Raw genomic sequence first — 25,761 nt, forward strand, 5'->3', positions numbered from 1 at the left:
TGGTCCTCCAAGTTGAAAGGATGCTACTAAGTAACTCGAAGCCATACAAAAATGTAAATCTTTCCAGTAGAGTTAATTACATGGACAAATATAAAACCTATTATTATCATAACTTCTTTTACAGAATTTAAAATAGAAAAGCATAAAAAATAAGTCTGTTCGTGAGTATACAATATATATAGATGCGATTTATATCAATAACATAAAAAGGGGTAGACTATAAAGTAGCTTTTGTATGTGATCAAAATTGTTTAAAAATATTTATAGCTTAGTATATTTTATGTAATTACCATAACTACAAAGAAAATGTCTATAAACACATCCCTCCACACTGAAAACTACAAAATGTTGCTCAAAGAAATGAAACAGAACAATATATGGAAAGACATCCTGTGTTCATAGACTGGAAGACTTCATATTGTTAAAAAGTCCAAAGTGATCTACAGAACCAGTTCAGTCCCTATCCACATCCCAATGATGTGTATTGAAAAGAATAATCCATCCCAAGTTTCATATGAAATCTCAAGGGACCCCAAATAGTCAAAACAATCTTGAAGAACAACCTTGGAGGACTCACACTTCTGGATTTCCAGATTTGCTACGAAGCTGTAGTAATCAAAAGTGTTATGCTCTTTCGTTGAGTGTCACGGAGGCAGAGGCTCAGGTGCACTCGAGATTGGGCTCCACCCATAACCCACCTCCATGACTGAGGAAGGCATTGCTGCCCGCGGTGTAATGGACGTTAACACTGCTTAACAAGAGGTACTGAGAAGACCTAGCATGTGGAATTCGTGAAGCTGCCAAAGCCTGAGACAAGTGCCGAGCCCACCTTTGTGTGTATGCTTCCAACTCTGATGAGCCTACATATGTCAAGTTGGTGGTGGCCCTTTGTACTGAACACCAAAATCAACCTAATTAAGGTTGATGATGAGAAATTAGGGGAATGGGTAGGCCTCTGTAAAACTGACAGAGGGAATACCCCATTAAGTGGTTGGTTGCTTTTGTGTGGTAGTTAAGGACTATGGCAAAGAGTCGCAGGCCAAGGATGTCATTGAGGAATACTTCAAATGCGAGAAATAAACAAATAAAAACTTGGTTCTGTTCCAAGAACAAGTTCTCTCCAAGTTCTTTGCTGGCACAAAGACAGACATACAGACTGATGGAATTGAGCCCAGAAATGATTTTTGACAAGAGGGCCAAGGCTATTCAGTGAGAATAAAGAATGGAAAGGCAATCCACAAAATGGGCAAAATATTTGAATAAGTATTTCTCCAAAGAAGGGGTCAAAAGCAGTAAGATGTTCAATATCAGTAATCATCGGAGTACAAATCAAAAACACATGACATACCATCTCGAACCCATTAGGATGGTACTATTAAAAAAAAAAAACCCATAACAAAACATAAAATAAGTGTTGGTGTGGCTGTGGACAAACTGGAATCCTTTGCACTACTGTTAGGAATGTAAAATGGTGCAGCCATTACAGAAAACAGAATGGCAGTTCCCTAAAATTAGAATTACCATAAGATCCAACACTCTGGGTATATACTTCAAAGAACTGAAAGCAGGGTCTCAAAGAAATATTTGCACACCCATGTTCACAGCAGCATTCACAACAACCAAAAGGTAAAAGCAACCCAAATGTCTGTGAACAGATGATGAATGGATAAGCAAACTGTGGTATCTACATACGCGAATATTATTCAACCTTAAAATGGAAGGGAATGTTGACACATTTCAACATGAACCTAACCTTGAGAACGTTATGCTAAGTGAATCCATCAGTCAAAAAGGATAAATAATGTATGACTCCATTTATATGAAATTCACAGACAAAATGAGAGACTACGTAGAACAGTGATTCCAGTGCAAGGGTGGGGGTGTGGGGGACAGGGAGAGAATGTTGAGCCACTGTCCAATGGGTAGTTTCACTTTGTAAGATGAAGATTTCTGGAAATGAAAGGAACTGATGGGTGCAGTGAACGGCCTTAATGTCTCTAACTGTACACTTAAAATGGTACTTTAAGATGTCAAGTTTTACATGTATTTTACATATTTACAATTAAGAGATTTATAATTAGTCAACAATTTTTTCAACTGGAAAGAATATGACTGTTTTACTCCACTTAAATGGTCAGTTACCACCATCAACACTGGGACAAACTCAAGGTCCTTGTGGAGAGAAATATGCTTAATATTTGGGAACCAAGAGACAAGCCATCAGCAAGTTACTTGTGTATAAAATTTGTGAACCAAATGTTCACAATTGGTTGAATATAGGTGAAGGGTGTATGGGAGTTTATTCTGGCAATCTTGCCACATAACAGTAAGTTGGACATGTTCCCAAAATTAAAAAAAAAAAAAAAAAAGCCACTGTTAGGCCAGGTTTGGTAATCTCTAAAATAACCCAGAGACCAAGGATCACTTATACAGAACCAATCTTCTCTTCCATATAGTATAAGATAACCTCCACATCATTTTGAATTCCTCAGGTATGATTATCACTTGACTACCTGGCACCAACAGTTTTACCCTATATGGGAGGAATCATCAGGTAATTGGAGCTTACCCCATTAAATGGCAAGATGCCATACTGGTAAACTAAATCTTTTTTTAGAAAGTATGACTCTTACCTTTCTTGTGTAGAATTTTTAATGACCAGGGTCATCAACATGGGCTTCAATAGGTGGCTGTGCTTTTTTTTTTTTACTCTCACAAGTTTTTTGAGGCTATTTATATGTAGCAAAAGGGCAGTGTAGAAAGAAACTGTTTCCATCTCCATCTAGTGATTAGTGATTACCTAGTATCTTTCTGTACCTGCCTTTTATAGCTATCTCTGTGCTTCTAACCTTGTTGAGAATAAATGTAGAGGTTCTGAGAGATTCTTTTAAGTGCATACACTGCATGCTATTTTGGCTGTAAAGTTTTTATGGCAAGATTTTTTTTTGTAAATTCAAGGTTGTCAGAAACCCTACTCCAATTCCTAGCAGAGTAGAATTACTGGTTCTTGGATTTAGTCATTTTGACTAATCAAAGATGACTCATAATTAAATCTACAAAGACTATTAAAATAAGTACAAAGTATCACAAAAGCAGAATATAACCATCAACTATAATCTATCCAACTGCCCAAATGCTATCAGTAACTGGCAAAGATATTTTCAGTTATATCCATATTTCCTCTAGAGGCAGTATTTCTCACCTTTTTTTTTTCATTATAGCACCCTTCCCATGAGAAAACGTATTAATTAATATCAAGTAATTAAGATTTCCCTAACAAAAGAAATTGTAGGAAATAAGATTTTGTTGGTATTTCCTTTCAGCCCCAACTAGGGTTCTGTGATTTCCATTCTGACACTAACCACTTGGGAGTTAGCACGGGGCTCCACAAGTTTAAGGGCTGTCTTCCACAATACTGCCCCCATTCTGGAGGCCAAGCTGCAAGTGGGTTCATGCCCACTTTTGACTGACTGGTTACACATCTGGGGGTTTTCATGATCCCCTCAGGTTCAAAAATTTGCTAAAGTAACTCACAGAACTCAGGAGAGCACAATGTTTATATATGGTTTTATTATAAAGGACTCCAAGCAGGAAGACCAACGAAACGAGGACACCCAGGACAGGGCAGATTCTGGGAGGAGGCAGAGACCCCACATCCTCTCTGTGTGGAATGAAGGTGCATCACCATCTCAGCTGCGCAGCATGCTCACCAAACACGAGGCCCCAGGGAGCTTCAGTGTCAGAGGTTTTAACTGGGCTTTCACTATTCAGGCATGATTGCTGACATCATTGGGCACGTGCCTGAACTCAATCTCCTCACACCTACCATGCATCAGGCCTGCCCAAAGTCTAAGCCCTCAAATTACATGGTAGATCTTTCTGGTGACAGCCCCACCAAGCTATCTAGGGTACCATGAGCCACCTCATTAGCATCACAATGTCATGCCTATCATACAGGAAATGCCAAGGGTTTTAGAAGCTGCTTGTTAGGAACCCAAGATAGAGACCACACAAATTCCTTACCCACACAAATTCAGGTAGGCTGAATTCAAGGGGTCACAAACCACCATAACACCGTTTTTTTCCCCTCACCAAGAACCATTTTCACTCCCATTGAGAATGGATCCTCTAAGACAATGAAGAGACGGCCCCCAAAAGCAGAATGGAACTTTATTGTGTAAAGTTTATAGAAGGAGGACTAGTAGTCTTCTGTACAAAGTACCCAACAATCAGTTTTAAATACAAGTGAGAGAAATGCGAGTCCTATGACAACATTTGATACAAGTGGAATCATTTACAGAAACACTAAAAAAGAAATTTTAAAATATCCTCTTCTTCCTCCAAAGAGTCCATTGCGCATTTCTTAGAGATGGGGACACATCCCAGGCAAGGTCACAATGGCATCTTATTGCCCTCGATGCTGATTTTCACTGCGTGTGCAGATCTGCTTTTTTTCCTGATATCAGTGAACTTTCTCATCTGTTTATCCAGTCGACTGATACCCTTCTTGGAGGTCCCCTGAAACTAAGAGTGGGGTAGAAATTAAAGAGCAAATTATTGAAATACACAAATCCAGCGCTGTGTTTCTTCTTCGTTTATCTGAAAGTTAAAAAGGGCTCCTATCTATGGAATAATTGTAATTGCTTTGGTGACCTCAGGGACAACAGAGCAAGCGTTAGCAATGTACGCATATTAAACTCTCTCAATGAAGAACAACGAACACTTGTTTGTGCCTTATTTTAAAATTTTGCCTCAGTCCACAGAAATTTAGATGAAAGAGGGACAATTTAAACCATGATTCCCCCTGATCCCATCAAATTACATTCTGACTGTATGCTTTTCCCTTTCACAGGTCAACATGGAGCTGACCACTTATCATATTCACCTTCAAACAGGGCTGGCGTGAAGAATTGATCTTCTAAGGCAAGTAAAGTCACCTGGGGGAAAAAGCCTGAAGCATAATGAACGAGGTTAGAAGCCGAGGAAAGCGAACACGGTAAGTGACGGAGCTCTAGTTTCAGACTTGAAGTGAGTCTTGCTCTGCCTCAGCAGGGTCTGTAGCCCTGGGCAAATCAGGCCCCTGGTCTGTACTTTCAGGAGCGCCAGGAGAGGTAAATGAGGTAATACTGTCCAATACTAGCCCACAGTCAGTTCTCAAAATAAATATCAGCTATTACTGTTATTACTACAACTTTGGAATGAATTAGATTTATAAGTATACTTGACACAAAAAGAAAAGTCAATTTAAGTCTTTTGATCCAAGGGGCTTACCACTTCTTGCATCTCTTTACACTTGCCTTTTACGTTTAAAGATTTGGGTTTTGGTTATTTCTAAGTTGAAACAATTATGTGTCTTGAAGAGATGCAGTCTCCAGAAATCGATACTTTAGACATGCCAAGAAGGTCTGCCACTTCTGTCAAAGATCAGGGTGAACTCTTGTTGACTATAGTGACTGACCATTCCGATCTTTAAGAATGCTGAGTGGTTTAAAGACTTTTTCTGATTCTTCTCCCCAGATGTTTACTCTGAATCCTCTGTGAAGCCCAATTCCAAGAGTGCTAAGAGAAAGGGGTGCTTAGAAGACACTGTGGGGTGGGTACCAGTTCCTTTGAGTTGGGGAGCCTCCCAAGTCTTATCCCACCTCTAGACTCAGACCATGTGCCCTGATTTTTAGTATTTGTAGTCAGTCCACATCAGAAGCCTTACCTGCTCAGATCTGCACCAATTCTTCAACCCCCAGCAGCTTTCCACACCAGCCAACAGTGTCTCCCAGGACCCTAACAATCTGAGCCCTCTAGCCTCCTCAAACGGGACACACCCAGGTGACACAAATCCACTCCTAATTACAGAACTTGTAAGACATGTTGCTGGCAGACACCTAATTTCCCCAAGCCTGGAAACACACAGGATATAGTACCTAACGTGCCAAATTCAATGATCTCTCTCCTGATTCAACTCTGTACCACTTCCTTAGGACAGTAAAAGTATATGCTACACTGTTTTATCAGTGAAAAACCAAAAGCAGCTTAAAAGATTAGCAAGATGGGTTTGTTTTTAAAAATTATGGTATAACTGTATTAGGACACAATATTCAGTCACTGAAGAATGTTTACTCAAACGAATTTTTACCATGTTAAGTAAAACACAAATCCAACAAAGTATAAAATAACAATTTTGCATAAAAGTTGAAAACAAAAATACCAAAGCACAAAATCAGCAACGTTTATGTACAATATAAAAAGGACAAAAAGGAAATAACCCAAAATGTTAATATTAAAGTGTAGTGGAATTACAAATGACATTAATTTTATTTGTGCTTTATGCATTTAAAAGTTTTTATAAAAACATACATTGCTTTTTGTCATTTTAGTATTATCTTAAAAGCACTCCATGAAATAAATTAACATATAAACATACAATGTAGTATAGGTTACTGCATTATTTAGGAGTGAAAAATCAGAAACCATAGAGGAATAAATAAACAAATTATATATTCACATGATAGACTATTAGGCAGCCATTATAAATGATAAAACTATAAGGTGGTTTAATGAGGGGAAGTGACCAAAATTATATACAGAATAACTTTAATTATATGAAAGTATCAATAGAAAAAAAGGGCAAAATTGTTATCAAACTGCTTTTGAGTTGTGCGTGATTTCCCTTTCTAATCTCAAATTTTTCTATAATTACAACTAGAAAAAAATAACTTTGAACCATTACTGGAAATAACATTTAACACATCAAACTGTTAATAGTGGTGACTTTGAAGAGCAGGGTTTTGGGAATGGGTTATTCTATAGTGTTTTACATTTACTTATGTAATTTCAAAGGTTAAAATGACATTTAAAACAAAGAACTTCATTTGAAAGCCATTTACTCACTACAATTTTCTTCTTGGAAAATACGTTTTCTAACAGCACTCTTAGTGTCTGTGTGGTGTGGACGCCCTGAGCGAACCCATAAGGACTCTTCCTGCACAGGGGAAAGAGTGTCTAGTGTTTTAAGGACAAAATCCTAAATGTAGCAGGAAACCAGCGGCCTCTGGGGTCACGCTGTACTGATTTACTGACAGAGCTCGAGCAGGCAGACTCAGGCCTAGATAAATACTGGCACATTATGATCTTGGGAGCACTGGGATGAAGGAAAGGAATTCAGCTTAAATCTCCCTTTCCTCCTGCTGGTCACCTCCCTGCTCTTGCAGGAGGCCAGGCCACCTCTTCCCACCTCCCTGTCACATACTGGTGGAGGGCACATGCCCTTCAGGACACAGATAGGCTTCCAAAGAAGAGTGGCCACTGAGACTTTTATTCCAGTTTCTTTGCCATATGCTAGTTCCCAATTCTCAAAAGTAAGTATGCTGGAGAAGAGAAAGTACCAGAGAAAAGGACAGAAAGAGGGAAAAGGCAGTGAAAAAAGTAAAGGTAAAAAGAGAGGTAGCTGAGGAAGAGAAGGGATATCAAGGGATGTGGATATGGTAAAAGTATAAAAAAGGGGAAGGAAGTTACAAAAAAGTTCTTGGCTCTGAAGCAGTAGTGCTCTTCTGTCTTTCATTTATTCTCAGAAAGTAAGAAAGTGTGCTTTGTTTTGCTTGCAGCTCAACAGCAGAAGTGAATGGGCACGAAGGTGAGTGTAGTCCATGAGAGACGCCCGAGCAGGGGTCATGGAGAAGTCACGAGAGGAAGGCAACGTGCTCAGACTCTCCAGAGCACGCTGCTCCAAAGGTGCTGCTACTACTGTCAGAGCACAGCAGGGAGGGAGTCTGGCTTTAGGAACGATCCCAACTCTTTCATATCTGACCATGTACAAATCAAATCTATCTCCTAAATACTCAGTGTAAGGCTTTATGCAATGGGTCCTCAAATGCACAGACACTGGGGGGAAAAGCCACCTCCTTTCCACTAAGAAGCTACATTTACATTTACATGCCTGTAATGCAGACCACTATGATTCTGGACCTTAAAAAAGCCTTTTTAATAAAATGGGTAGGAGGAAGACCAAATACTTATCAGGGACTTAATTATATATGAATTTCTGGGGTTCTAATAAAGGAAAAAACTTCCATATCCATTTCTAAACATTCGATGGGACTTGAAAGTCACAAAATGTTTGTTAAGGTCATTTCTTCAGTAACTAAAAGTGGGCCAGGCCTTTTCTGGTTAAGAAAGCACACGCACACTTGTTTTCACTCTAGCTGCTGACAATTCAAGCCCATGCACAGAGCATGCTTCCCTGGGGGTACCTCCTGGATACACTCTGGTAGGGCCAGGACTACAGGGGCATCCTGTTGCCTTCAATGCTGAACTTGACAGCACGGTGCACTTTGCTGAGTCGTTTCTGTTCTGCAAATCGCCTCTTATGCTTTTCCAATCGGCTTAGGCCCTTTTTAAGAATACCAGGCTAGAGAGAGTGGTTTGAATGGAGAATAAAAAAAGATTACTGAAGAGCAATGTAGATCACGGAGTAGTATTCACAATGACGACAGAGGAAGTGCCTGCCCTAAATATTTTACAACAGAATTACTTAAAACAGCTGAAGAGAAAGGGAGGGGGGAGACTGCAGAAGCAGGGGAGTTGTTTTTCATGGCTCTAAAAAAAAATGATTGCACGAAAACACTACAGGTTTCACGATTCACTTGAAATAAAGGGATTAATGAGAAGAAACTTCCTGGCTTGATAATGTTGCTTTAAGTCTGAAGCAAAGCTCACAAGCAATGAATGACCTGGCTAGCTAAGAGACCAGAAAACAGCTCTCTTTAGATCAGATAAACCTCAAGAGCCATTAAAGAGTCATTATCCACAAAGTGAAAAGATAAAACAGTAACTTGCACTTGAGAGCCACCTCGCCATTTCCCTGCTTGCTTACCCTGGATGACTCCATTTCCACATTCCACTTAGGTCGGACAACGTAGTCCTTGTTTGAGGGCATGGGGACCCTCGCACGAGCACAGAATCCAGGATCTCCGGGTCTGAGAGCTCTGAGGACAGGAAGAAGAGTGTGCGGTCATGTAGCTGGCCACAGCTGGGCCCAGCTGAGTCAGCTACACAGGTGTATCAACCACCCACCCTGCCTCTCCGGGTCACCCAATCTGCCCTCCTGCTCTCTCAGCTGGCCTCCCAACACTCACCTTACGCTAAGAATTCTGCTCCCCTCCCAAAGCAGACTTCCTCTGCATTTTCAGCATTTCTTGTAGCCTTTCCTCAGCTTCAGATATAGTCAAGCCTCACTTCTTTCCAAGGTTGCTTCCCACATTATAGCCCTAAATTCCAATTCTATGGTCTAGTGGAGTTCCTCATGGGTTCACTTGTGAGGTGAAAAATCAAATAGCCAAAATGATCCCTCAAAATGGAGTATGCCCATAAGGCAGTTTATATGGTTTTGTATATGCAACTAATACATAATTTTTGTTTCTTGTTGTTAAAAGTTGCCATAATTACAGATTTACATGCAGTTTAAGAAACAATACAGAAAGATCTAGTGTCTCTCCCAATGGTAACAATATGCAAAACTATGCTACAAGAACACAACTGGGGCACCTGGATGGCTCAGTCGGTTGGGTGCTGGACTCTTGACCTTGGCTCAGGTCAAATCTCACAGGCATGAGATCGAGCCCTGCCTCAGCCCTGCACTGATGGCACAGAGCCTGTTTGGGATTCTCTCCCCCTCTCTCTGTCCCTCCCCTGCTTGAGTGCTCTCTCAAAATAAGTAAATACTTAAAACAAACAAACCAACAACAATAAAAAAGAACACAACTAGGTATTGATGTTTTTATTTACATTCCTCCATTTTTACTCACACTTATTTCTGTGTTTGTGTATTTATTAGTTCTATGCAAGTTTATCACATGTGCAGGTTCATGTATTCACCACAAGGGACTGTCCTGTTGCCCTTGTACAACAACACATCCACCTCCCTACCCCATCTGCCCACCTCTAACCCCTGGTGACCACGAATCTGCTCCCCATTTCTGTGATTGTAGGATTTCAACAATGTTATATAAACAGAATACGCCATGTAATCCTTTGAAACTGGCTCTATTCACTAAACATAACACCCTTGAGGACCCATCCAAATTGTTACACCCATCAATATTTGGTTCCTTTTCACTGCCGTGTGGTATCTATAGTATGTACCACAGCTTGACCGTTCACTTGCTGAAGGACATCTGAGTTGTTTCCAGTTTAGACTATTATGAATAAAGCTGAATGCTCATTTACAGGTTTCTGTACAAACACAAGTGTTCATTTCTCTGGGATAAATGCCCCGGGGAACAAGTGCAACATGTTTAACTTTATAAGAAACTGCTAAACTTTCCCAGAGTAGCTGTATCATTTTACCCAGAGCAATGAAGCAGCTGAGCTACTTTCTCAGCATCCTTGCCAGCATCTGATGGTGTGACATACAGTTACTTTTATGTACAAATCTGAGACTAAATTAAGACTAGCATCCTTCTAAAGTAAGGTCTATTTGTAAATGTCTGGGCATTTAAATCACTCAACCTTTAGGTAACCATCCATCCCTAGTGGTAAAGGGAGAGTGGGTCTGGATAGGTTGGTGTGGGAGAGAAGAATAAATAATTCTACATGGTTTCTATTCCCTTGCACAGAATTTAATCCATTCTTTTTGTTTAATCTACTCTTAACATCAAGCTTCTATAATCTTCAAGTAGGTAAATAAATTATGTGGCTAGCCAAAGAAACTTCTCATAACCTACATAACCTACTTTCCCCTGAAGCTGGTGTCTGTCCCATCAGTCCTATCCATAAACCAACAATGCTGGCCCTCCCCTTTCAGCCCCCACCCCCTGCGATGGGGGTGCTGCCTCACTGCCAACACTCGCTGTACTAACCCCACTCACTATGTGGGTGCCGCCTCCCTCAAAATCTAGTCTTCCTCTCCATCTGAACAAATGGTTACACCACTGTCTCAGTTACCTGCGGTAAAATGGTGGTTGGTGTCTTCAACTCTGGCCAAACTCCCCACCCACAGTCACCAATTTTTGACAATTCTGCCCCTGCTAATAAGTCTTCTAACCTTCTGCATCCCCATACCACCTGAGTTTAACTCTTTCACTGTCTTCAGTTCCTCTGCCTTCCAACTCTCCGCCCCACGATGCCAGCAGCACCAGCATCCCAAATCCCATCTGACAATTTCAAGTCTCTGTCCACTTTCTACAGAATCACAAAGAGAAGTAAAAAGCCCTCATCTTGAATTTAAGCCCTTCAAAATCTGGCCCACATCTACACTTCGAACCTTATTTTCCACCATCTTGGGCACCAGACTACTATTACCCAACCACTTCAGTCTACTTTCCATCCCTCAAACGGACCTTGCACAATAGCCCCGTTATCTTCACGTAAGCTCTGCCCTTTGCCTGTGATCCCTCTACAGACATTTTATGAGCATGGACTACTTTTAATTTGATTTTGTATTCCCACAGCCTAACAGAGTCTAGCACAAAACAAACAGCAACAAAATCTTTACTGGATAAACTATTTCTCAATCTTCTCTCCTCCAGAGTGCCACCGTATTTGGGGGTAGTCAATAAATGCTAAACTGAAAATCATCCCCACCAATGTGAACATAACATGGTCTCATTGCAATCTTTCTTAAAACGAAGCAGCAAGCAGAAAACTGCCTGTGAAGTCTAAGAAGAAAACACAATAAGAAAATCTTACTTCTCTTCTCCTGTCAGCACCTTCTCCAGGTCTCTTCGGGGTGTCTGACCACCAGTGCTGTGAAAAAAGTAATCATGACACACCAGGACTGTCAGAGTCCTATTACTAAGAAAAAACAGCAAAGCAACATTTTAGACCACAGGTAGTCCCTTACCCTGAATTTGGGAAAATTGCTCCTCACCTTGTGAAAGTACTTCTTTTAACAATCATTTGTATACCAGGTTTCAACATGGGTGAGCAGTAACTGCCATTTTTGTCACTTATAACCCTGCCATCTGGATGCAACTATATCGTTTATTGATACAAAATCAACCAGTAACAACTTTTTCCTAAGAATTTGAAAATGGGCCTGAGAAAGGGAAAGTTTTTTCTGCACAAGCAACCTCTAAAACTGTGGCAGACGCCAAATTCCACCAGAATGAACCAAAAAAGGAGGGAGTGTGGGCCTTCCCTGTAGAGTGCCACATTTGAACTAAAAACGTATCATCTCCACAGACATATCCAGGTGACAGAAAAAACAAAATCCTACCATCTTGCAGGATTCTTAATGATCTTATTTACAAAACAATGGAATTACTGCAATGAAATTTGCTCCACTTACTCATACCTGTTCATTCTCCGTCGTTGAGGCATTTGTTCTAGATCTCTCTGCTCTCTTTCTTCTCTTGTCATACCTTTGTAGTTTGACGTAAGACCAAATATAGGCCGAGACCATTCATCTGTCACATGGAAAAATAGAATGTTTAGACCACAAAGTAGCATTTCTGCTACCATTCCCTGAAACAATCACACCCAGTGTGATGTAATATTCCAGGGATTTAGAATATTCTTTCCCTAAAGATACCATTATTTCAGCATGTAATACCAGTATCATAACCAGCTGATTCAGAATTCAGTGTAAAACATTCATAACCACCACAGAGGATTACAGAAGGTAACACCTGACTCACTTTGATAGTTATCAACTAGCTATGTTGACATTTCATAGCCTAATTTCTAAAAATCTTACTCTACTGAAAATAGAAAATCTTAAAATTCTTCTACTTTCCTATTCTAACCAAGAACAAGTCAAATTGTCAAATGGTCTACATCTTCAAAAACTGCATTTTAATACTGCAGTGTAGAGTCTAGACTTCATGAAGTCTAAGAAAGCTGCTACAGTGATGTAACCATGAAGAAAATTACTACATGCCCAGTGTTCAGTCAGTGAAAGTCCAGAGGTGCCAACTGACGGTTTTGTTCTCAAAAATAATGTGGCTAACTGCTCCATTTAATACACTATCAAAACAAGCAAGAACCTTCACAGACAGAATATAGATGTTATCAAATAAGAAGGAAGCAGGGAGTCTGTGTATCCTTATATACATAGGCCCACCGACTCCACTATTGGATTCAGAATTGCTATTATAATGTGTCATGGGTAACACTGGGAATATTCTGCTTCTCTCAGCCCAGAGCAAAATCAGAGTTGAGAACTAATTCATAAAAGCATCAGAAGTTTATCATATAATAGATAGTGCACTAAAATTATTAACAAGATCAAAAATGTAACATTTCTCTGATTTATAACACAAAATAAGTTTCTCCCTAAAAAGTTTTGATAATCTTCAGGAGAAGATTCAGGAAGAAAGAAGTTCAAGAGAAAAATAATTACTGTATTCACATATAGGAGAAGTGACTTTTTTTTGATACACCCTTGAAGTTAAAAAAATTCCTAACAGGGAGCACAGGAAGAGTTAAGGAGAATGATGAAAACACACGTGGTTTTCATTCTTAAAACTGAAGGATTTCATAAATGATATGGTTAATAGGTTAGATGAATTTCATCCAGACTACTGGATCTCTCTGGTATCATTAAATAGATAAATAGAACATGCAAAAGGCTTTGGAGATCATTATAAAAGTTAACAACAATATCACTAGTGGCTAACGTTTCTTGAGGACTTACTATGTGCTAAGCACTATGCTTTATATATATCCTCTCATTTAACTTTTATTTAAGTGAATACATAATTATTTTACAGAGGAGGAAACCAAGGCTTAGAGTTTAAATCACTTGCCTAAGGATACGCAATAAGGATTTGAACCCAGGTATGACTGACTCTAGGGCTGTACGCTAACGCCCTCTCTATATATGCTCTTGGTCCAGGAGTAGACCCCTTTTCACTTGTTATCCTTAATACTGACAGCATACTTAAATATGCTGAGAAATATTTTAAGTCTAAGGGTAAAAAACCTGGTACCTACAAGAAATTAACCAAAAACTTTTCTATTCTACTTTATGAACTCATTTTAAATGAATCTTGATAAAAAAGAATTATATATACATGTCTTTCTGATATACACAAACACAACAAACAAAAAGCAAAATGTACATACTGATTAATTTCCCTGCCATATCCTTGTTGGACCTTGATTCCTTGGGGTGTTTATAGAGATACATCACTGCTCGTCCAATCCCACTATGCTTCAGGGTCTCCTGGCTCACACTAGGTAGCTGGGGAACATAAACACACACACACACACACATTAATCACTGAGAAGTTGGGAGTCCTGCCAATCTACTCTAGAGGACCTCCAAGGCCTGGTTCCTTCACAACACAGTAACAAAAAATCCATCTTCAAGGTCTGTAGACATTGAACACAAAAATACTCTGTGTTCACATCATGAGTTGAGAGTTCAGTATTACACCAAGTCAGAGTAAAACTTAACAATGTGAGAAAATGTAAACTAACCATACTCAGAGGTTAGCAGTTTAACACAAGAGTCGATACACACCTCTGAATCAGTATGAACCCAAGCATAGCCATCTGCTAGTTATGTGACCTTGGACAAGTCATTTAACTTCTCTGAGTCTTAATTTCCTCATCTGTAGAATACACCTACCTTGCAGGTTTGTTGTGAGGAATAAATCAACCAACACATGTATGAACACCTAGCACATAGGAAGTTCCTTGGGAATTCCTTCAGAAGTTAAGTAGCCTGCCCAAGGTGTCACAGCCACATAAAGGCAGCCCAGCTCAAGACTCACATGCAACTTTATCTGACTGAAGTTGGTGCCTTTTGTACTTCAAGTGCCTCCCTAGAACATGTCCACTATTGTACGATTCCTCTCAGATACACAATAGCAACTCCAAGATCCTTTTCTTTCAATTCTATAGTTATATGAAATTTTGTAAGACCTCCCTTTTTATTGTCATGCTCATCTTATTTGGTATGTTCCTACTAAACTTATATAACATGAGCGCCCTGTTCTGGCAGACGATGGGAGAGGGAATGTACAAGTACATGGTAAGACAAAGTTGTGATTATACAAACCACATCAGATAATTAGAGGAGCATACAGTCAGATTATCTGCATCTAACCTCTTGTAGAATCTTCAATAGCTCCTCTCGAATCTTTAGTGCTGGCAAACTCCTATCTGGTAGAGGGGAGAGCCACTCTTTGATGGCAGACATCACACCACTGTCAATAAATGTTTCTTTAAGGTCTTGCCTGCAGTAATTAAAAAAAAAAAAAAAAAAGTCAAGTCTATGTATCTTGGTTCCACTGTATTTTCCTATAGTGAAATTTCCACAAACTAAAAGTTACTCACATGTTATTTCATATTGTTTCAAAAGCAAGATGAAACTTAGTTTCTACTTTAAAAACAGATTTGACAGGCAAAGATCATTTACTAAAAATGTGAATTACACATTTTTAGTGTAATACACAAAATAGGTTAATGCTGATATGAATCAGATAGTAAGAATAATGAGCTCCAATTACTACAACTACAAAAAAATAATGTTTAGAGATTCTTGAACCGGTTAGGTAATAGAGAACCCAGAATTATGCAATTCTTTGCAGGACACCAAGGAAAATATTATTCTCCTAGCAGAAAAAAAAAAATTCCAAAGATATATTTAAATTCCATTTTATGTACAAAATCAATTATTCTATTGGCATATTATGACAATATTACATATATGAAATCTGCAACAGAGAACTGCCTCTTGGGATTAAGGTAGCAATTTTCTAGTGGAAAGTTCTAGCCTATGTTGCTGGCTATGGTTAGGATCAAGGAGAAATCAAAGTTAGTCAGGAATATGAGTACACCAATGAAAGAGCCTCATATCAAGGATCTATCAAAAAAAATGTCCTTATTCCAGAAGGACCAGTGACATACTTCATGATAATAACTGGTCATAAAAGACTCTACAATACACGCTTCAAGTAGTCCCTCAGAATCTGCTCTGCTCTCCATTACACTGGGAAAGGAGATGCAACTTCACCAGACTCAAGGTAAGACGGTCTATAAAGAACATGGTAGTTTACATGCTCTTCTTCCTTATCAGTTTGCCACTTGTTCTGTTTGTATCAGGGAGCAAGGGTTAAAGATCTGAGAGGAAGTAACATGATTTAGGAAATTCTATTCATTATTATTTTTCTGTGAATGGATGGAAGGCAGTCATTCTTCCATATAGTTTGAGTATTATTCCATTAAAAGGAAAAAAAATTTTCAAGGACACACAATACTTACTTCTTTTTTTTTTTACTTATTTCTAGAAGAGAGAGAGAGAGACAGCGTGAGCAGGGGAGGGTCAGAGAGAGAGGGAGATACAGACTCTGAAATCGGCTCCAGGCTCCGAGCTGGCAGTCAGTACAGAGCGACACGGGGCTCGAACCCACGAACCGCAAGATCATGACAAGCGAAAGTCAGACGCCCAACCGACTAAGCCACCCAGGCGCCCCAACACAATACTTACTTCTTAAGGTGCATGACCACAGTAGGCAATAATGTTAATTTTTTCAGTGCTGGCTTTTTTTGATTGTTCAATTGTCTGTCTTCCTACCAAGAAAGAAAAATATTTTTCAAAAAGCAGTATTTATGGGCTTCAAGCCTAGCACAGAGCCCAAGGCAGCGCTTTAACTCATGACCCTGAGATCAAGACCTGAGGGGACATCAAGAGTTGGATGGTTTACGTGAATGAGCCACCCAGGTGCCCCCTAAACTTTAAAGCAGCGATTTCGCCAAGTAACAATGTTTTTCTACAAGAAAGGATAACACATTTTTTTGTGGAACGTCAAATTCTGTATCTGTCTATGTTAATCAAACCTACGAAACTATTAGAATAAATAGCTTCAACAATTACAAATTTAGGGGAACAATGTTACTGTTCTTAAAGAACAGTTTCAGTGTTTACTTTGGTGCTTTCTCCTATTTTAATTACAGAAAATTTCAAATTGTACCAACATGGAAAACAAAACAATACATTTCAACAACTAAACACCCATGTTCAGTCTTATTTCAGCTATGTTCTCTCCAGCTACTTTCCCCTTCCCCTCCCTTAAAAGACCACACAACAAACCCAGTGAGGAAAGAAAAGAGGAAGCCTGCAGTGATCCATCTCACCTCAGCAGCTTCATTCATCTTGACAATCATGGCACTCACGACGTCGTCAGCATCACTGATAAAAGTGCCGCCATCACGGTTCCGTCTGCGCTTGCCGCTCATGCTCTTCTTCCGTTGCAACATCATCTCAAAATCCGACAGAAAGTCCATACTAAGCAGCAACACAAAATCAAGTGAAATACAAATTCCCTATTAAATACGTATTTTCTTTTGTCGTAGTTTATAACCACCAATTTTCTTAATTCTAACTCTATGAAATGCTACTTTCTTCTAAAGTGCAAGTACTTCTAATTTGGCACCTTTCAAGATACCAGACTTTTCTGAACACAGATTCCAACCATCTCAACAGAAGTATGTGAAATTCAATCGAGTAATATTTTGTAGTTAAAACTTTACCTTATTGACCCTAGGACCTCAAAGTCAGCTTCTCTCAAAAAAAAAAAAAAAAAAGTATTCTAATTATTAGGTTTATTGGTAACTCAAGAGCTTACTTGGGGAAGGTGACACCATATAACCCCACAAATTAAGACAACTGAGTGCAGGGCAAATGAAAATAATAACAAGAGTAAATAGATTTTCACATAGCACTGTATATAGAGAAGTAAAAAAGAGAAAAATAGGATAAATTCTTTCCTACACTTCAATAAGGAACCAAAATAAGAAAAAACAAAGTTTGATAGGCTCTAATCTTCATGTTTTAAGTTCTCTTTCACAAATTAAAAACAAAAAAAAAAACAACTTACTGTTTTCCTCTCTTTATGTTATCATCAGAATCTGAATCTTCTGCTTCTTTTACCTGGGTTTCACTTTTTTCTTCTTCCAAATCTTCTTGGTTAAAACCCTAAAGGTAGGGTAAATTTGCCAGGGTTATCAAAACCTTCTTACAGATTTTCTTCTGTATAATTGCTCCCAAATTTTTTGCCTTTTTAAAGTAACACATCCACAAAGAACAAAAACTAAATACATATCAAATAGCACATGGCGAAAAAGCTCCCTCTCACGCTAGACGGTAGTGCTACTAGTTTTCTTATGTCTCCTTCCAGAAATAGCCTAAGTCTACATTTATACACCTATTTCTATACATATGTATTTATTATCCCCTTTTATTATACAAATGGCAGCACACTCTACACACTGGGTACAGTATACTGCTCTGCACTTTCCACATTTAACAATAGAATCTGGAGACCTGAAATTCATATTGGCATAAAGTATCCTCATTCTTAAGGATTTACACTATTTCACCCTACAACTGCAATCATAATTTGTTTATATGTTCTGCTACTGACATTTAGGTGTATGTATTTGAAATTTTGTGAAATACCAAACTTTCCACAGAGGTTATACTAATTAACTCTCCTTCCAGCAAAGCGTAAGTACACCCGTTTCCCTAGCTTCTCACTACTACAGGTTATCAAACATAAATATGTGCCAATATCTAGACTGAAAACTTACCATAATGTTTTCCAGGCATAATATTTTATTTTTATGGTCAGTCTTTTCTTTATAGATTCTATAGTCTACTCATAAAACAGATTTGTGTACTTCTCTTTGCAGTTGTCAACTTTTGTTCTGTATATACATTTCAACCTTGGTACTATATATATACAATTTTAAAACCTTTTCATCATTATAAAGTGACCCTCTTTATCTCATATGTTTTTCTACCTCAAATTCTCTATCTGATATCCATATGCTATGCCAGTTTTCTTTTGATTAGTGTTCAGAGTATCTTTTTCCATCCTTTTATTTTCAACTTTTATCTTGTTTCAGATGAATCTTGAAATGAGTATATAGTTATTTTTTAAAATCCAGTCTGACCATCTCTATGCTTTAATTGGAACATTTGACACATTTCAACTTAATGTAATGGGAGATATTATCAAAGCCTAAATCTGCAACCTTTACTATATACTACTTTCCAATTGTCCCGTTCTATACTTTTTTTTTTTTTTTTCCTCTTGCCTTCTTTTGGATTAGCTTTTATTATTCCATCTTTTCTCCCTTAGGTTGGAGGCTATGCATTCTATTAGTCTTCTCAGTGGTCGCTTCCGAGTTTACACTGCAAAGTCTACTAATGTTCTTTTACACATCTGCAAAGACCATGTCCATTCCCAACCTGTTACTGCTGTCACAGGTTTTTAATTTTACATTATTTTAATCCACACCAGACAGGACTTTTTTTTTTTTGTAACATCAATACTTATTTATTTATTTATTTTATGTTTTATTTATTTCTAGGAGAGAGAGAGAGACAGCGTGAGCAGGGGAGGGTCAGAGAGAGAGGGAGTCACAGACTGAAACAGGCTCCAGGCTCCGAGCTGGCAGTCAGCACAGAGCCCGACGCGGGGCTCGAACCCACGAACCGCGAGATCATGACCTAAGCGAAAGTCGGACGCTTAACCGACTAAGCCACCCAGGCGCCCCACATCAATACTTATTTAGATTTACCCACATATTCCCTGAATCCCTGACCTTCCACCTAAGATTTTCTCCCCTTAGTATCTCCTTCAGTTGGTATACTGGTAAGATGAATTAGGAGGGAATCTTCATTCCGGACAAATAATTTTGCTGACTATGACAGAACACTAAGTTTGAAATTATTGGATTCTACAGTTTATATTAAGAAGTCACCTGTTATAGTCTAATCTTTGCCTCTCTGAATGTAATATTTTCTCTGGCTACTTTTGATATTTTCCTATCTTCTTTGGTTTCTTGCAATTTTACTATGACTATTTAGGTGTAGATTTCATTGTATTGTTGCATTTATCCTGCTCATAATTTGACAACTTCTAGCTTTACACATCATTTCTTTACTGCTTCTGCTATGTAAATTCTTTTCCTCTCCTGAGATTCAACCTATGTTAACCTCCTCATGTATAATTTACATTTTATTCATTTACATATCTCAATTCTTCATTCTAAATAGCTCCTTCTAACCTATCATGCATCCAGTTCACTCATTTTCTTTTCGAATTAAGTCTAAGCTATTGTTAAACTTATCCAAAGAATTAATTTCAGTTACTATAATTTTATAGTTTCAGAATTTCTACTCAGTTCTCACTGTTTTGCTGACAAAATTTCTTACCTTTTATCTCCCTGAAGAGTTTTTTTTTTTTTTTTTTTTTTAAGGAACATCTAAAATTCCTATTATCTAGAACCTCTAGGTCTATTTGTATTGTCTAATGTCACCATTGTTTCTCTGTAACATTATTGACAATTAGGTACCACACTGTGTATCTAATAAACTACAGAAATAATCTGAGGCCTGTGATGATGCTACCTTTGTCCTGAAGGGATTTATTTACATATGTCAGGCGTCTGAGAGCATTAGGCAAGAGATAAGAAACAGTGTGATCAAATCTCTGAGAATAAGGTTCCTTAGATTGCTAGAAGACTTAAAGCTGGCCAAAATCTGAGCAAAGACTGTATTACTTCCATTTCACCCTTAACCCGAGAAGTCCCAATTCAGAGCATGAGGTTTTCAAGGGTCTCCTAATCTTAGCAGGCCCTGACCTCCAAATATTGTTTCTTGAGCCCTGCGACTGTCAAAAATATGACCAACCTCAGGGCGCCTGGATGGCTGGCTCAGTTGGTTAAACGCTGACTTCGGCTCAAATCATGATCTTGAGGTTCATGAGTTCAAGCCCCACATTGGGCTCTGTGCTGACAGCTAGCTCAGAGCCTGGAGCCTGTTTCAGATACTGTGTCTCCTTCTCTTTCTGCCTCTCCCACTCTCTCTGTCTCTCAAAAATGAATAAACATTAAAAAAAATTCTTTTTAAAACATGACCAGCTTCCAGGCCTGAACAGGCAAACATTCCAGAAAAACCATTTTAAATGCTGAGTTTACCTCTTTTTAACTGTTCATTTTTTAAATTATTTTTTGTTATTTTTTTATTCTCAAGTTAGTTAACATACAGTGTATCTTGGCTTCAGGAGTAGAAGCCAGTGATGCATCTCTTTCATGTGACACCCAGTCTGAGCTTACCTGTTTAGGAGTCTGTCTATTGCTAGCTTTTGGTTTAGTAATTCTTTGCTACCTTGTTCCTCTGCTGAGGAGATTTTTAAACATTCTGCCTAGTTTCCTTCACAGAAGGGTTGGTCCAAATTACCTAGCCTGCCATTGGTAGAATCACAACTTCCATTAAGTACTGGGAATCCTTCTCTTCAGCATTACAATGTACCTTCCATCATCTCTTAACATATTCCTCCCAATTAATCCAATTTTGCCTGTTACCGTCCTTCTATGCCTTTGTACACACTTTTATTCCACTTTCTGAATCCTTTCTTCTGGATTTTTCTACTGAATACATACTTGTTTGTTTTTAACATTTATTTATTTTTGAGAAAGTGCAGGCAGGGGAGGGGTAGAGAGGGGCACAGGGGATCTGAAATGGGCTCTGCACTGACAGGCTGACAGCAATGAGCCTGACGCGAAGATCTAACTCACAAACCTCAAGATCATGACCTGAGCTGAAGTCAGATCCTCAACCGACAGAGCCACCCAGGTGCCTTTACATACCTGTTTAATTCTACTTATTGGAATTATCTATTTGGGAACCAATGTCACAGAAATAAAAATAGCACAGTCGAAGAAATCTCCATTTTATACTTACTGTAAATTCTTCTTCCTCTTCATCACCAGACTCTCCAAATATGTCTGCAATAAGATTTCTAGAAGAGAAGGAAATCATTTTCTTTCTTCTTCTCATTTATACAGGAACCACAAAATCTTTTCTAACAAGGTACAATTTATGTATCATAAAATGTGGAAATCTTAAGTGTCCATTTCAGTGGATTTTCAGAAAAGTACACATTCATATTAACAAAACAATCTGATCTCCCCAGAAAGTTCATTTGTGGCCTTTCTAGTCCGTCCCCTACACGAACATCCTAAAGCCAACCACCATTCTGATTTCCATTATCACAGACTAATTTTGCCTGCTCTTGAACTTCACATAAGTGGAATCAGACATGCCCTCTTTTTCTTTCACTTGGTACTCTGAGATTCATCCATGTTATAGCACACAGCAATAGTTGGGGAACTGAACTCCTGGCTCCCCCAAAGTCAGTGATCAGGCAGGATATACTGTACTACCTCCCAACACAAAATTTTAATACAAGTTTAAAAACCTTAAGAGACAAACCCCTCTCTACCACCTCATATGAACCTTTGAAGACTCACGTTATGCTGTCACTTACTCTTCTTCATTCCCCGACTCACTATCACTCCCAAACAGATCCTTCTCTTCATTTTTCTTATCAGACAATTCTTCTTTTCCTACTTCCTCTTCACTGTCAGAGGCTAGAGGCTTCTCTCTTTTGCCGGATTTGTCTGACATAACATCACTGTCAGAGTCATCTGCATCAGAGACAACCCGACTCTTCTTTGCTGCTGTCAGAAAAAAGTCCAAACAAAGTATCATTAATCTTATTTGTCATGGTCATGGTATTACTAATAACAAGTGCTTTAAAATGGCAACACTCAGCCAAAAATCAAAGGGCTCCTAACAAACAAATAATAATTAAGAAGAAAAGTAACTAGGGGCACCTGGCTGGCTCAGTCGGAGCAGCATGAGACTCTTGACCCCAGAGTTATGAGCTGTAGGACCATGCTGGGTGTAGAAATTAAACACATTATTAAAAAAGACAATACAAAAAGATTCATAGTCATCTCATGATTATCTGTTATCATTTAGGAAAAAGTGGCCAGAAGATGTAGAATGAAATTGTCAACATAAAAGTGGGCATCAACAGCCACCTTTCCTTTGGGGGAATAGAGAAACAAGACTAGAATGATATAATTCTGCATATCCCTTCTATTTTGCTGAGCGTTGGCAGAACTGGACAGGTTTAGATATTCCTTTGTGGAATCTCCATACTTCCTGATCATCACTGGTCAGTGTGGAATTTTTTTTTTTTTTTAATACATAGTTTGTTTGTTTTTTTTTTAATGTTTTATTTATTTCTGAGAGAGAGAGCATGAGGAGGGGAAGGTCAGAGCGAGAGGGAGATACAGAATCTGAAATAGGCTCCAGGCTCTGAGCTAGCAGTCAGCACACAGCCCGACGCGGGGCTCGAACCCACAAACCATGAGATCATGATCTGAGCCAAAGTCAGACGCTTAGCGGGCTGAGCCACCCAGGCACCCCCAGTTTGGAATTTATCTCCCCCAGTAAACTGGCTAGCACATGTGTTATGCTCTTTTTCCTTCTCCTATAACTGCCAGGTTATAAGGAAATGTCTTTTCCCCACCCAAAAGTAAGTTTCATAAAAAAGTAATCAAGAGGCGCCTGGATGGCTCAGTAAGTTATGGTCCAACTCTTGATTTCGGTTCAGGTCATGATTTCAGTTTGTGAGATTGAGCCCCACGTCAGGTTCTGCACTGACAGTGTGGATCCTGCTTTGGATTCTCTCTCTCCCCCTCTCTCTGCCCCTCCCCTGCTCATGCTCTCTCAAAAGTAAACATTTTTTAAAAAGTAATTAAGTAAAAACTACTATCTATGAAAATAAGGGCCCAGCTAGCAAAGACTAGAAAAAGACATGGAGTCTCTAAATATAGTCCCTCACAAACTTCTTGTATTTGGCAAGTATCTGACTTTAACAAGACAGGTACCCATGGCAGCTCAGTCACTATCTAGATGGGATCTAGTGGATTAATTGGATACAGCTGGGTTTTCACATTAACAGATTTCTGTGAAATAGTACTCTTCCCCACAGAAAACGGTCTTTCATATTCCCATTGAAACTGTCATTAGTTTACTATTTTGAACCAGTAAAACTGTTATTAACCAATACTCCTAAAACAACTCAAAGCTAATTTAATACTAAGATCGGCCACTGAAAACCAAGCAAAACTAGTGTCCTAGTGTTATTTTAGAATATCAAGTTGAATGAGATGATATCAATCTAACATTTCAGAAATATACAGTGCTTCTGCTTCACAGTATAAGCTCAGACAGTAATTAAAACTATGCATAAACAGTTGTAAATAATTCCTTACATGCTTTCTCTTCATCTTCACTATCAGAAAGCACAGCAGCTTTTCGCTTTGCTACTTTCTCCTCCTCCCCCAATTTTTCTTCATCTTCATCACTGTCAATTTTCGGCCTCTTGGGTTCTTCCTCCTCGCTGTCAGAACTCTGGATCCTTTTTCTGTCTATATGGCTCTCTGAATGAAAGGAGTCATTCTGCACCTCTGTATCCTCTCCCTTATTCTCCCCTTCGCTGTCCTCATCCGACTCTGGCTTCTGTTTATGCCTGGAGGCCTCCTCCGTTTCGGAATCACTGGCAGCTCCCTTCTGAGGCTCCTCACTCTCAGAGTCGCTGACTCGGGGCTTGGGAAGCTCCTCATTTTCTGAATCACTAGCCTGGTTCCTTGGGGGGTCTTCACTTTCTGAGTCACTAATCCGAGGTTTGGGAAGCTCCTCATTTTCAGAGTCGCTGGCCTGGTGCCGTGGGGGTCCCTCGCTTTCTGAGTCACTGATACGGGGTTTGGGCAGCTCCTCGTTTTCAGAGTCACTAGCTTGGTGCCTTGGTGGGTCCTCACTTTCTGAGTCACTGATACGGGGTTTGGGCAGCTCCTCATTCTCAGAGTCGCTGGCCTGAGTCCTCTGAGGCTCTTCACTTTCCGAGTCACTGACCTGAGGCTTGGGAAGCTCCTCACTTTCGGAATCACTAATTCTTGGCTTGGGAAGCTCCTCGTTTTCGGAATCACTGGCTTGGTGCTGTGGGGGCTCCTCACTCTCAGAGTCACTGACTGGCGGTTTTAGAGCGTCCTCTGTTTCAGAGTCGCTAGCAGGACTTTTGGGGAGCTCTTCCATCTCGGAATCACTGGCAGGGTGCTTTCTAACGTCTTCATTTTCTGAATCACTTGCATGCCCGTTAAGAAGTTCCTCATTTTCAGAGTCACTGGCAGGTAACTTCCTGGTCTCTTCACTCTCTGAGTCGCTCCCATGCTGATTCGTGTCCTCATTTTCAGAGTCACTAGCAGGAGGCTCTGCATGCTCTTCAGATTCTGAGTCACTGTCCTTTTGCCTTTGAAGCTCCTCACTTTCTGAGTCACTGGCATTAAGATTTGAGGGCTCGTCATTCTCAGAATCTGTCACATGATGTCTTTTGTTGAGGCCATCCTCTCGATCACTAGGTTCATTCTAAAAAATCAAGAGTGAAAAAATTAGGAAAGTGCAAAACAAAATGTTTAGTAGTGAAATGTTAAAACTTCTCAACATTTTTAAAAATATAGAAATATGCACACTTCAAAAAAAAAAATTCTTGTTCCATACCTATATAGAAACACCCCACTTTAAAGAATATATTTTTCACAGAAATACAAGTAAATATGTACCCAAGTTCTTTTTAAAAGAAACATTCTCGGGCTATATAAAGTTAAAATTATTGTAAGAAAAAGAACTATGAAACTTCAGAGGGCCAAATGATATGCAGGGCTCATTCTCCTAGGAGAATCTAAACAAACAAGGAGAGAGGCAGTTCACACCGACTAAGCACCTAAGCACCTACTAAGAGCCCAACTACGAGGCAGCTCTCTCATTCACTCAGCACAACCATACTTTTCACAATAACAAAACTGAGGCTTGGAGCAGTCTGGGTCATATACCTAGTAATTCTGGTACAAAAGTTTAAGTTTTAAGGAAAACGTGATCTAACTATAGTAACATAACGT

The 25,761-nt window shown here is 39.2% G+C and overlaps 1 protein-coding gene and 1 pseudogene across 4 annotated transcripts in view; one reads left to right on the plus strand and one right to left on the minus strand.

Moving 5' to 3' along the window:
- Positions 1-633: 633 nt before the first annotated feature.
- Positions 634-1,080, plus strand: LOC120245963 (annotated as a pseudogene).
- Positions 1,081-4,152: 3,072 nt separating this feature from the next.
- Positions 4,153-25,761, minus strand: part of IWS1 (interacts with SUPT6H, CTD assembly factor 1) — a 38,605-nt gene continuing 16,996 nt past the window's right edge. The window contains exons 3-14 of one of the 4 annotated variants that reach the window (XM_039253200.1): positions 24,082-25,231; positions 22,281-22,470; positions 21,695-21,752; positions 17,820-17,917; positions 17,077-17,227; positions 16,430-16,512; positions 15,047-15,176; positions 14,059-14,176; positions 12,287-12,398; positions 11,680-11,736; positions 8,867-8,978; positions 4,153-4,524 (exon numbers count right to left, since the gene is read on the minus strand). In XM_039253200.1, coding sequence (XP_039109131.1) covers positions 4,393-4,524; positions 8,867-8,978; positions 11,680-11,736; positions 12,287-12,398; positions 14,059-14,176; positions 15,047-15,176; positions 16,430-16,512; positions 17,077-17,227; positions 17,820-17,917; positions 21,695-21,752; positions 22,281-22,470; positions 24,082-25,231 — 2,391 coding nt within the window. In that variant the 3' untranslated portion in view covers positions 4,153-4,392. Of the gene's footprint in view, positions 4,525-6,304; positions 8,402-8,866; positions 8,979-11,679; positions 11,737-12,286; positions 12,399-14,058; positions 14,177-15,046; positions 15,177-16,429; positions 16,513-17,076; positions 17,228-17,819; positions 17,918-21,694; positions 21,753-22,280; positions 22,474-24,081; positions 25,232-25,761 lie in introns of those variants that run through there. The other 3 variants (XM_039253199.1, XM_039253201.1, XR_005531939.1) reach the window with 3 other exon arrangements.

This window comes from Hyaena hyaena, unplaced genomic scaffold, assembly GCF_003009895.1.
Source record: "Hyaena hyaena isolate Hyena2069 unplaced genomic scaffold, ASM300989v1 scaffold_441, whole genome shotgun sequence".
NCBI lineage: Eukaryota > Metazoa > Chordata > Mammalia > Carnivora > Hyaenidae > Hyaena > Hyaena hyaena.